Source organism: Motacilla alba, chromosome 5 (assembly GCF_015832195.1).
Source record: "Motacilla alba alba isolate MOTALB_02 chromosome 5, Motacilla_alba_V1.0_pri, whole genome shotgun sequence".
In the NCBI taxonomy this organism is placed as follows: domain Eukaryota; kingdom Metazoa; phylum Chordata; class Aves; order Passeriformes; family Motacillidae; genus Motacilla; species Motacilla alba.
Window position 1 is genome coordinate 47,267,652 of NC_052020.1, and position 11,558 is coordinate 47,279,209.

The 11,558-nt window shown below is 39.9% G+C and overlaps 1 protein-coding gene across 2 annotated transcripts; it reads right to left on the reverse strand.

The window, feature by feature from the left end:
• Positions 1–1,381: 1,381 nt before the first annotated feature.
• Positions 1,382–11,244, reverse strand: LOC119701780 (alpha-1-antitrypsin-like). Of its 2 annotated transcripts, XM_038138890.1 has the most exons (6): positions 11,177–11,238; positions 11,109–11,110; positions 9,762–10,445; positions 9,047–9,317; positions 8,174–8,321; positions 1,382–7,438 (listed from the first exon to the last, which is right to left on the reverse strand). In XM_038138890.1, exons 1-6 carry the CDS (start codon positions 11,221–11,223, stop codon positions 7,232–7,234), a joined length of 1,359 nt encoding a protein of 452 aa, XP_037994818.1. In that variant the 5' UTR covers positions 11,224–11,238; the 3' UTR covers positions 1,382–7,231. The 2 variants fall into 2 exon arrangements, with proteins under 2 accessions (XP_037994818.1, XP_037994817.1); XM_038138889.1 differs by lacking the exon at positions 11,109–11,110 and having other exon boundaries at positions 9,762–10,451; positions 11,177–11,244.
• Positions 11,245–11,558: the final 314 nt, after the last annotated feature.

An 11,558-nucleotide genomic window follows, 5' to 3' on the forward strand; every position in this document is an offset into this window, starting at 1 on the left:
CAGTTTACAGCATCTTCCTTTATACTTTAAAAATATGATCTATGCTTTTTTCCCCCAATGATGTTGATGTTCATCATGCCTTGCGTGGATTTACAAACTCAAAGCTCTGAGCCAAGGTTTCATCAGTGATTTTTGCTCCACACAGTCTAACCTACAGCTGTAATCAATGTAACTGCTGAGTAGTGAGAAGATTCAACAGCCCTGGCTCGTGCAGCTTCAGTGTGCTTCCCAGGTAAATTTAGAAGGTCTTTGTGAACATCCTGCAAAGAAAGTGGGCAAGTTTCATAGGAACAGAGGTTGGACAGTAAAAGTGTAAAGTGAGGTTGCTGATGCAGTGGCTCCCTGGAATGATTTCATCTGAGGAATCCCAGCCCAGGGACTGGAAACAGACCTACCTAGTGGAGAGCAGGGAAATGGAAATGCCAGAAAGAGACTGTAATGAAAAAGTAAGGGAGATGTTCTGTACTTCTCTAACAAAACACATATATGCACTTAGTAATAAAACCTTGCTCAATATCTGTCCAGCTACATTGTCCATTGCAGCAAACTTATAATCAATATAGCAGAGAAACATTAAAACTCAAGGAGCTGAGTTTAATCAGACATTAAAACATGTTTCTAAAACTGTCTTTCTATATAAAGTATTTTCCTTTTTGGGAAAACATCGTCAACAAGTGTCCCAGTGTGTTTTCCCCACAGGTTTTGTGCCTGTGTAGCAGAATCCTAGAATCAAAATCTAGGGTGGAAGAAACCTCCAGAGGCCATCTAGTCCAGCCCTTTGCACAAAACATCATGTTTCTTAGGTACATGTCTCCAAGCACGAGTATTTTGCAACCTCTCTGGACCATGTCTTCCAGAATTAACCACTGTACGGTGAAAACGTGTTCCTTATTAGAATTTTTTACATTTCAAAAAGTTCTGTTGTCTGATCTTCAGTGTCTTCCAGCTCCAGCATCATACATCTTTGTCATGATCTAGGGACTTCCCAGCTGTCATTTACAGAGAAACCACTGCATTTTCTGAGCTGAACCTTGCTTAGCATTAATTGAGAGAAAGCTTCCATGGGTCTACTGTTCTTCCATTTATCTCGGGGGGGGGGGGGGGTCTTTGTAAAGCATAATTCACACGGATGCTTTATCCTCCCCTCCCCCCCCCCCCCCCCCCCCCACAGGTGAGCCTCACGAAAAGACTCAAAGGAGAAAATTAAATGTTCTTGTCACCTGCTGTTGCCTAGATCTGCTTGTAAAGCCAAAATTGCTGGTGCTTACCTTCAGTAGAGTCAGGTTTTGACTACACTACTGCCTTCCAGGAGATGTGGGTAATTTACAGCTCTTGAGAGGTACTATTCAGTGGAGTGATCAGTTAGTCTATGGGACTGAAACCCAATCACACAGTGGACTTTTTATTTGCTGGCTGTCATTTACAAGATAATAAGGAAGAGAATTAACGTCTGAGTGAGAAAACACAATGAAAATTTGCCACCTCTGCACAGAAAGACATCAATATTTGTTACAGAGTTTAATTTTATCCTAGTTCGGATCTATGAACTCAAAGACCCGAGGAAAAAAAAGAAGTTTTAATTAATGACTTTGAAGTAGTTTCTAAAGAAAGATTAGAACACTCAAAAAATCCAGAATGCCAAAAATAATTCCTCATTTTTCCCACAGAAATGAGTTACAAGACTTAGAGCTCAGTGGTCAGTTCAGTGTTGCCAGGCTCAATGAATACTGAAGTATTTAGAGAGGCTGTTTTCCCCTTAAACTTCTCTTGACTTTGCACCATCTTCCCCCAAATTCCACCTCCATCCAAAGTAGACATGTCACATCCAACTGGAGTGCCTTGGAAAGAAAATGGAGCTGGGCTTTTTGGGGGATCAAGGGAAGAACATTTTAAGTATCAATGTCAGTAAAAAGAAACCAAAACAACCTAGATAAACATAGATTTTGCTTTTAAATATAGAAATAGAAGATATATCTGACTGTTCTTACTGCCTCACAACTAGCTTGCTCTTTTAATTTTTCTGTGTTGAATTAAGTTAAGATGCATATCTATGGTGCCTTCATCTGCACAGCAGTACAAGTACAGAAAAAATACACTTTTTAAAGAAATAAGAATTAAAACTGTGTGTTTACCCCTGTTGTGTTTTTTGACTCCTTCTTTTCTTAATTTCTTTCTAGTAAAGAAACTGAAGTATTTCTTTAAGGAACCCCCGTGTTATACTGTCCTAAAACTGGCCAAAAAGTGAGTAATTTCAGATGGGAATAGGTCTGAGTTTCACTTATGATTCATAGCAGTGTATTGAATGAGTTGGAGCCTGAACTAAAGACTGGGTTTAACCCTACCATACCAGATGTACAAAATAAAAAAGAGAAAGGGAGCCATCACCTCACTAAGCCTGGCAGGGAACAGTCTTTGAGCAGATAATGGTGTGGAAATTGCTGGCAGTTAGAACAGATATAAATGTCTCAGGAAACATGGCTTGGTGCACGGAGAGCCCCTTGTACTCCCAAAATAAGAAAGAAGGAGCAAGAATTGTTTGTGTCACATCATCTGTCAGCTCCTACACATGACCTTGCCTTGGGGAAAAAAGTTTAGGAAGCCAGCGCTGAAGACTCAAGGACATGTAAAAGTCAAAACCCTAAAGCCTTATATATGCACTGAAGTACACAAAAGAGTATGCAAATGAAAGTGTCTCAAGATGACACTGGAGTGGAAAGTTAATACAAGGGCAGAATGTTTCTTCTGAGAGTTTACAAGTTTTAAAGCCTTAAAGGCCCTATGTGGCCAGCATGTGACATCCAGCCAAACTGATCTCCCAGTCAGGGAGAAGCAGCAGTGCCATTCCACTTGCATGGGTCTGAGCCTGTGCCCTGTGACTAAATATCTAACTGATAGAGGTGAAAACTTTAGTGTTAAATCTTCTCTCCTACAATAATTTCCATTTTTCTCTTTCCATTGGTATCACTTTCTGGCTTATTTATGCCAAGAACTTTAATATCTGCTAATTAAGTTACAGTCAAGCCTTAGAAGAACTCAAAGTCTACATTGCATGGTGCTCTGCCCAGGCAGAGGAGTTAATTAGGCCAAGTGTATGTCAGGCTGCTCTTGCTTTCCTCCTTTCCTGTGTCATGGCAGCTGCAAGAGGCCCCTCAGCTTAAGCTCCTGCTTCTCATAGCAGAATGTGACTTTCTTGGTAATTCCCCTCTCCCTCACATGTACTCCCCATGGACCTCTGCTGTTTATTTGGGAAAGAACAGGTCTCTTCAAAACATGTTTCTCCACAGAATCTTCAAGAATATTTCTGTTTTCTCACCATTTCACAAGAGCAGCTATTTTCCCAGTCCTTCCTTTGCAGAGAGGTTATATCCTTTAGCACCACTATCAAACCCACCCTTAGGAAGCTGTATCATGTGTGACAGGTAACATGAGCTCTCATATGAGTTTTATCTCATGTTCACACCACTTGCAAGATGCCCCCTTAGTCAAGGTGTCCTTGCTGCTCTTTCTTTTATTGCTTGCACTTCACACAATATAAGACAACTGAATGAGAATGTAAAAACAATCCTGGAGGCTGTAAATAATCTTCTGGGGAAGATTACTGCCTTTTATTCTTTTTTTCAATGCAGGCAGCTAGTGGTTTAGGTCCTTTAAAGGTATTGTGATAGAAGTCCAAGATGTGTTTTTCAGTTAACACAAAACAGACTCTTGTAGGGCCGTTTAAACTGCAGAAATCTCATAAGCAATGTCAAAATCAGCTACTCAGAGGGAATGAGAGATCTGAAGCATGGGTTGGAAAGCCAACAGCCTCAGCTAGAGCATGCTTTGCTTATAGAGCCACCCACTTCTGATTGATTTGTAAACCTATTTCTTTCCCAGGCCTTTTTCCTGGATGAAATAACAAAAATGACCAAACCATGTTGTATTTGAAGAAGAGAAATACAACTCTTTTCCAGGCCTTTGCAGGAATCAAATAACCACAGATATTTTTTGTCTCCTGGCCAAATGACAGAGCACAAGTCAGGAATCTAATATATAAAAGAACTACTGAGTTACTAATATGGCTTTCCATTAAGAAAGCTTGGAAATGTTTGAGTGAAACACATTTGTTTGTTTTGTTTTAACTTTCACCTTTTGTGGTTTCCTAATAGCCAGTGCTACAATTAAATCCACCCCATTCCAGAAGCCAGGTTTTCTAGCTCTGTTTCAGCCCCTCTAATACTTCAAGCCTATTAACTGTCTCTTGGAATTCATCTACATGCCACAACAGGTCTTTAGCCTGTGCACACTTTGTGCAGGTACCTTTTTCTCCAGGGGAAGCATCTGGGCATCCATTGCAAGCTACCACCTGTACTGACATCTCCTTCCTTACCAGCCCATCTGGGTGGAAGCTCCAGGCTTCTCAGGGCTGTCTCAGTAGGCACACTGGTTTTGGCTCCAAGGCAAGAGCCCACCTTAACAGCAGAGACCAAGAACACTTAGCACTTCTCTGAGCTGTGGACCTTGCAGATTGCAGCGCCCTCTCTGCACGCCCTGCCCATACCAAGTGCTACTCCACATACGACGTGACACGCCCTGGTCACGCACTCCCAGAGCCATTTACATTGCCCTGGCAACGTCCCCTCCTCAGCAGATTGGCTCACAGGAGCTTATGGGTCCTGAGGAGCCCTGGGCTGCTGCTCAGGTGTCCCTGAGCATAGGTGATTCTGCTGCTGGTAACTCATTTTGATATGCCAGGAGTACGCAGGGGGCGTTTGAGGTTACCAGTGCTCTTTGAAGGTTGTGGGAGAGCACTGCTTTGAGGCATATATCTATCACAAGGATTTCCCATCACGGTACTTGCATGCAACAGCAGCAGCAGCTCTTGACTAGCTAGGATGGAAGTCCTTCCCTGGTTACTCTGAGGTTTCTTGGTCACAACACTCACAGCCAGAGAGCCAACCAAGAAACAAAACCCCATGGAATAAGAAGCAAAAAAGCAGCAGACTGAAAGAAGAAACACTGTCCTAGCAAACCATGACTGCAGTGGGTTTGTGACAACCTTAATGTTGACATTTTTGTGGGGGGTTGTGCAATCCTTCTGGGCTCATTATTTACTACACAAATTTGCTGCAAATTTGCAGTGAGAGGCATGCCCTATTTTTTGCCAAAATGGAAATAAAACCAAGGCAAGACATGTATGGTTCCTTCATCTGTCTGAAGCTGGTTCCTTACCAAGATGTTTTCTGGTAATCCAGTTCTTAAATCAGCTTCATTTTTGTCTATCTACTTTCAAATGAGTTAAGAGGCAAGGTTACTTCTCAAAGTGAGATGTGGTTGGCAAAATAGCACTCAGATATTTTTTCCTACTAACAAACAGGGACTATTGATCTGAGGTCCATGACGAATAACAAACATAGTCTCTTGATATTTGCCTACAGAGTTATTTGCCATTGCAAGGCTGGACTTTGATAATTCATCCTGAGTTAGCCCTGAGATTTGGCAAGAAGTTTTAAATGATCTTCTCTAGAATAAATTTATCTGTATGTCACCTAGACCAAGTCCTTATATGTTCAGAGGTATGAAGCCAACTACTTGTTACTAAATATGGAACATACTAAATAGAGTTGTGAGTAAGAAACTTTTTTCATTGATTTATGTGATTTTGAAGAGGACTTTAAAAGTGAATATCAAATGTTACCTGTCTGCAGATGGACATGGAATGTTTTTTCTATTCCTTATTGGTATTCTTGAGCTATAATTTACTCATATTGATGACACTGATTTAAGAAAGAAAGAAAATAAAGATCCCCAAACCAAGAAAAAAAATTCTGTTTTAGAAATAGTCACCACTGTTTTTATGTTATATTTTCCACAGACTTCTTAAGAAACTAAGGCCTAAAACTTGTCATTTGTAATTTTTTCTACCAGTTTGAGATATTCTGTAACAAAAGATTTAATCAATATATAATTTACATGCTTTCTTTGGCTTTCTGTATTTTAATAAGATGTGCTGAAGATGTTGATTTAAAAACTAAAGTAATAGATAATAAAATAAATTTAAATATTTACTGCTTTGTAAGTGAAGTTATGTTTCTTTCATAACCATGCAATTATCTAGTGCAGCTGGATTCAAGGAACCTTAAGGTAAGAAAAGGTACAAATGTCAATTCCCAGTCTGCTTTTACTCTATAACAGTAATCCACTGCTAACATTTAGAAAAGTGACTTCTGAAATATTTTCTGTATTTTTTATGTGTGTCTGTGTTAGCTTAAACCAAGTTAACAGTCCCTAGGGAAGCTCTGCTGTTCTTACTGAGGAAGTACAAACTTTCTGGAGTTATAATTTGCATTCCTCCTTTTTTCTACCAGTCTGTCAAATCTAGCTGGAAAGTGAATACTGAAGGTGGCATCAGTAGAAACAAGAAATGACAGTGACAACAAATCTATGAAAAGGAAACTGGTGCTCTGTCATGGACTACTCCATTAGGCTTTTATCTCAAGGTATTAGCAACAATCATTATGTTAGTAGGATAAAGCAAAAGCCTTTTTTCTGCTATGCATTCCTTCCTTAGTAGAATTTTAATTATCTGTACAGCAAAGCAGGCTTCTGGTCTCCAGGCAGAGGGCTTCTGCTGAGGAGGAGACAGAGGAATGCAAGCTAAAACAGCTAAAACAGCAGCTAAAACAGCTGCACTCATCAGCCCTTTACATTGGAGGTGTCCTCCAATGTCTCAGTCACTGATCTTGCAGTTTCATGCGATGCTTGCTTACAAAACATAAAGAAATTAATGAAAATTCACTCCAGTATTAAAGAAATCTGCATCTAAGTATATTCATCAAGGGTTAGTGGATTAAACAGACAGGACTTACAACTTGCACCTCATTTTTCCTATTTCTCCTTTCAGATGCACATCCTGTGACTGTACATCAATTGGAGACTTTGAACCAACTGAATACCCCACAGGAGCATGTCAGAAAGGGCTTCTTACAAAACTGGTGAAAAGTGACTTGTATTTCATTAACACTACATGCTATATTCAGGTGTAGGATGTGGGAAATCCTAGTGACTTTTGGACAAGGAAAAATAGTTTCTGTGTTGTAAGGGATTAATAAGGTTTCTAAGGATAATGGTTGAAGGATGAGCAGTAGCACAGGGTGGTATGCATACATAAGTGCTTCACTGGATCACAGGAATTTAGCCAGTGATGTCCATAAGTTTTGACATTTTCAATTTTCGTCATTTTCATTTTCAATCAGTCATTTTTCTGAGGGTTTACAATTTTCCCAATGAAGAGGACAGTGTGGGTGAACTTATCCAGAATCAGCAGGAGAAATGGTCTGTTGAATCTGACCCGAGGTGGGCGAGGAAAATCCCCAGATCTCCAGGTAATCTCCTTCACTGTGGCCCCGGCCGCCTCAGTGCCGTTCTCATGAACATTCAGCATGGCTCTGTGGATCACCTGCAAGGAACAAAACAAACAGCCTCCAGCTGACAATCTAGTAAGAAGAGAGCAGCCTGCCACCCTCTTCACTTTGGCCAGCCAAAGGGAGCCCTGCCTGGAGCAAGACCAAGCAGCAGCAGCTTCTGGGAAGGTCGTCACCCATTGCTCCCATTGCCACCGCAGCACCAACAGCCATCACACCACTCAAGCCATCCTCCTTCACTGTTTGTGCAGAGAGTAACCCTCAAACTGCAGGCAGCCAAAGAGCACTCAAGATGACTGATGACAAGAAACTCTGGAAGCAAAGAAACCTGGTAATTTAGCCGAGACTCAATTTTGTCTTTGGCAGCTTCATGTATTATTGTGAATTTACCCTGTCATCTAGCTGAAAAAAATAACTTTTTGAGAACACTAGAAGGGCAGGAATAACAGCCCTTTGCCCTGTGTAGGAAGAATTAGAGGAAATTTTACCAAAGCTAATGCTCTACATTTAGATAATTTTGTTTAGTAGCCAAAAGAACATTTAATTATATGTATGTTTTCATCCTCATTCTCCAACCATGCCTTTCTAACCCCTTGTAAGCATGTTTGGCTTCAGGTTTATTAAAGACAGGGCTTTCTTTGCTTCCAGACTGGCAGCTATTGATGAATGAGTGATGCTTCAGAGAGATTGGGATAAGCTTTTCATGGAATATTATTGTCAGATTCCTGGGAACAGGCAAATCCTGTGGTTGCTTTCACATGCTGACTTACTTTTGAAACTGTCAGTCCAGGCTCCTCAGTAATCCCTGAGAGATCAGCTTGTTCAGTAAACAGATTGACCATACCCATTTGTTTAACTATATTTTTCACATCATAGGTACCAGAAATAGAAAATTTTGGAATGTGCAGATGTATTTTTCTGTAACAAACAACACAAATAGGGACAAATCATCATCTAGGCAACACTCCTCAATTACTTCAGTATATTGACACTTCACATTTGTTTTTCTAAATATTTACAGCTTTCTCCCAGGGTTCAGATAGCACTTCTGATCAGGTTAGCTACTTAATGTGGAGGGTTGGAACAGAATAAGTCTGTGCTAGCTCCTGCCTCTGCAGTGGGGTTTGAGGAGCGGGGTGGAAGACACAGCTATACCAACTCAGTGGCAAACGGAGCTATTACTGCCAGGTAGGGGTGCTTTTTCAAAAGATTGTAGCTAGCTGACATAAGGCTGTTCAAATACACAGCAGGGCCTTGGCCACCACAGAAATAGGTGCAGTAATGGTGAATTAATACACTTTTACACAGAATGCCCTCAGCATAACACCCAAGAGCTACTCCACTGTAGTTTTCTAGTGCTTGTTTGAAACAAAAGGTCTGTTGACCTCATCACGGTGCTAAGTAATTTTTGGTTGAACCAAGAACTTAACCCAAGATGAATCCCAAGCTCAATGACCTATTTGTTCACTAGCCATAGATAGCTCTTTTTCATTTTCATTTTCCAGCTAAGAAAACGGAAGTCCATCATAGAGACAAGTCTATACATAAAGTCTATAGAACTCAGTCAAATAACCTGTCCTTTGATGTTTTGTCTTGGTGAGATAAACACAACCAATCTGTAACATGGTCACCTCTCACCTTACCTGTCTTGGAGGGACTTTTCCCATTTAGTTACAGTTCTTTTCAAGAGGGCATCTTCTACCTGCTTCATCTTCCCTTCATCAGGCAAAACAAATAATGCTGCAACATCTCCATTGTAAGGAATCTGAACCAGCCAACAGGACAGCTCTTCATCAAAGTAATTTCTGTAGTAACCTTTTCGATACATCATGTCAACTTTTACAGATGTTTTCTGATCCACAAAAAAGTCCTCCTGTTTTGTTTGTGCTGTACTGAAGGGTTTCTCCCAATGGGCTTATGACAGAAAGAAAATGTATTCAGTTGAATACAAAGAGGAATGGTCACAGTGACTAAAACAGGATATAGTTCCACAGCCTTCCTTTCATTAGAGTAAGTATCCTTTTCATGTTACTGCATCCTCAGGTGTTACAGCATTGTATTTAGATTTTTTTAGGTGCTTAAAGACAATTACACACAGATTATACTGAAAACACCATCTTTCACTACAGCGTGAGTCTATGGTCACATGACAAAATTAACAAAATTCAATAAATATATATGATTTAAAATTTCATTAAAGCAGATGAGGACATATTTTTACTGGCAACAAATATACATGGGTTTATAGTGATGCCTTCCAGATATTGAACATGATTTCCTCTATTTAAAATATTTAATTTTTTTCTACTTTCATTCTCTGTAATAAGCATTATCTTTTCACCCTTTGATGTATCTTACCTTTAAAGAAGACATAGTTAACGAGAACCATTGCAGTCAGAGGATCAAGATTTTCCACTAGTTTAACTATTTTCCCATTTGTCTTTTCCTCAATATAACTGTTGATCTGACTCTCAGCACCAACAGAGTTGTTAAAGTCAGTAGAAAAGACTTCAGATTCATAAAAGCTTTTGACATCATCAAAGAACTTCTGTAGTGGTTTTAGTGTCTCTTCTATAAAAAGGGCATTGCCCAGGCTCAGCTGGAACTCACTATCTGAACGGTTCAGCATGTGGAGGAGTTGGCAAAAACCTTCATGGATTTCCTGCTCCTGAGTCTTTTTCAGGTTAAAGGCAAGCCCTTCCAAAATCTGTGTCAGTGTCACAGCCTTGGCACCAAGTGCCAGCATTGCAAAGGAAGCAGAGATGCTTATGGGTGAAAAGAAAATATTTTTGTCCATTGCTTCAGATGCAACCAACTTGTAAAAGGAAAATGCAAAGTCAGCATTGCTGAAAACTAGTTTGACAAAGGTTTTATTCTTAAGTGGAGAAGCTTCTTCCCCCTGAGAACTATATCCTGGATAATATGTCCCTTTAGCATCATCCTGCTTATTACGGTAGCGAGGATGCTGATGGCGCAGGGCAACAGTATGCAAACCAACTAGCAATAAGCACAAGGAGAAAGTGGTCTTCATTTTGCTTTCAGCTGTTTCTGCAAAAGAAATAGACATGCAAAACACATCATGGAAACTAATTAGTTTGTACTGTGTCCTCCAGTAAAGTAAAATGATGCTTTTAGAACACATCTGTTCTCCAAAGTCCCCCACACTTATAATTCACATTTCTGATACATGACAGTGTTCCCTGCAAAGAATACACCTCCACTATTTTTACATATAGTCTAGCTTTCTTTCAAAAGAAGTAATTTAAAACTTTTAAAAGTTTATTAACTTTAATATTCTTTTAAAATTTGTAAATAACTGGAAGCTTATGACCTTTTCCCAAGAGTAACTGGCATGAGTTGGTTTTGTACTCAGTACTTCATGAAGGTTACTGCAGCTCTGTTAGCCTTCCTCAATTCATCAAATAATTAGAGAATTTAATATTTATTAAACAAAAATGTGATATAAGCATAGATTATACTATCTAGAACCAAAATTACAAAATGCTCTTACAGTTTCTTCAGAGGCAAAAGACTAGATTACTAGTCTTTGTGGTATAAAAGTCTATAGTAATTTCTATTGTTTCCAAATGCAATTTTTACTTTATTATGTGAAGTATCTTCTTTAGTATTGGTTCTTTCTGGTTTTTGAAATGTATTGATTTTTTTCATAGGAGGTACATTCCCTATCTGCATGTAGAAAGGCACCACTCCCAGGCAATGACCCCCCAAAATGAAGTGTGAGAGATCCAAAGGAAAACTAAAAGGGTACTTACATTGCTACAGTCTGGTCTTGTCTGCTCATTCTTCTCTTCAGTACCATTAAACAGAGTTAATCAGAGCACTCCGTTAATCATTAATTAGTTCAAATAAAAGTTGCCCGTGAGGATGCACAACAAGCAGCAATGACATTGGATATTTTGGACAATTTTTCCAACTCAGACAAAAGCTGGGTGATGGGGCTGCAGACAAGAAGGAATAGGGCAGAGACTGTATCTCTGTTGCTTCCATGCCTGTGGATTGACAGGAGGGACGTGCTGCTGTGGGTGTTTGGCAAGAGAGCCACAGCCATACCTTCCATGGCTGGAGCTGAAAGCTGTGATTTGGTGTGAGGGCCACCCCTTGCTGGGTCTGTCTGAGCCACAGTGGATCACAGTG

Excerpts from the sequence above, each read along its gene's own strand:
- LOC119701780 (XM_038138890.1), bottom strand. The coding sequence starts at position 11,223 with ATGGTACTGAAGAGAAGAATGAGCAGACAAGACCAGACTGTAGCAAT. Across the intron at positions 9,318-9,761 it reads TAACTATGTCTTCTTTAAAG|CCCATTGGGAGAAACCCTTC; the intron begins GTAAGATACATC and ends TTCTGTCATAAG. Across the intron at positions 7,439-8,173 it reads CTGGACTGACAGTTTCAAAA|GTGATCCACAGAGCCATGCT; the intron begins GTAAGTCAGCAT and ends TGTTCCTTGCAG.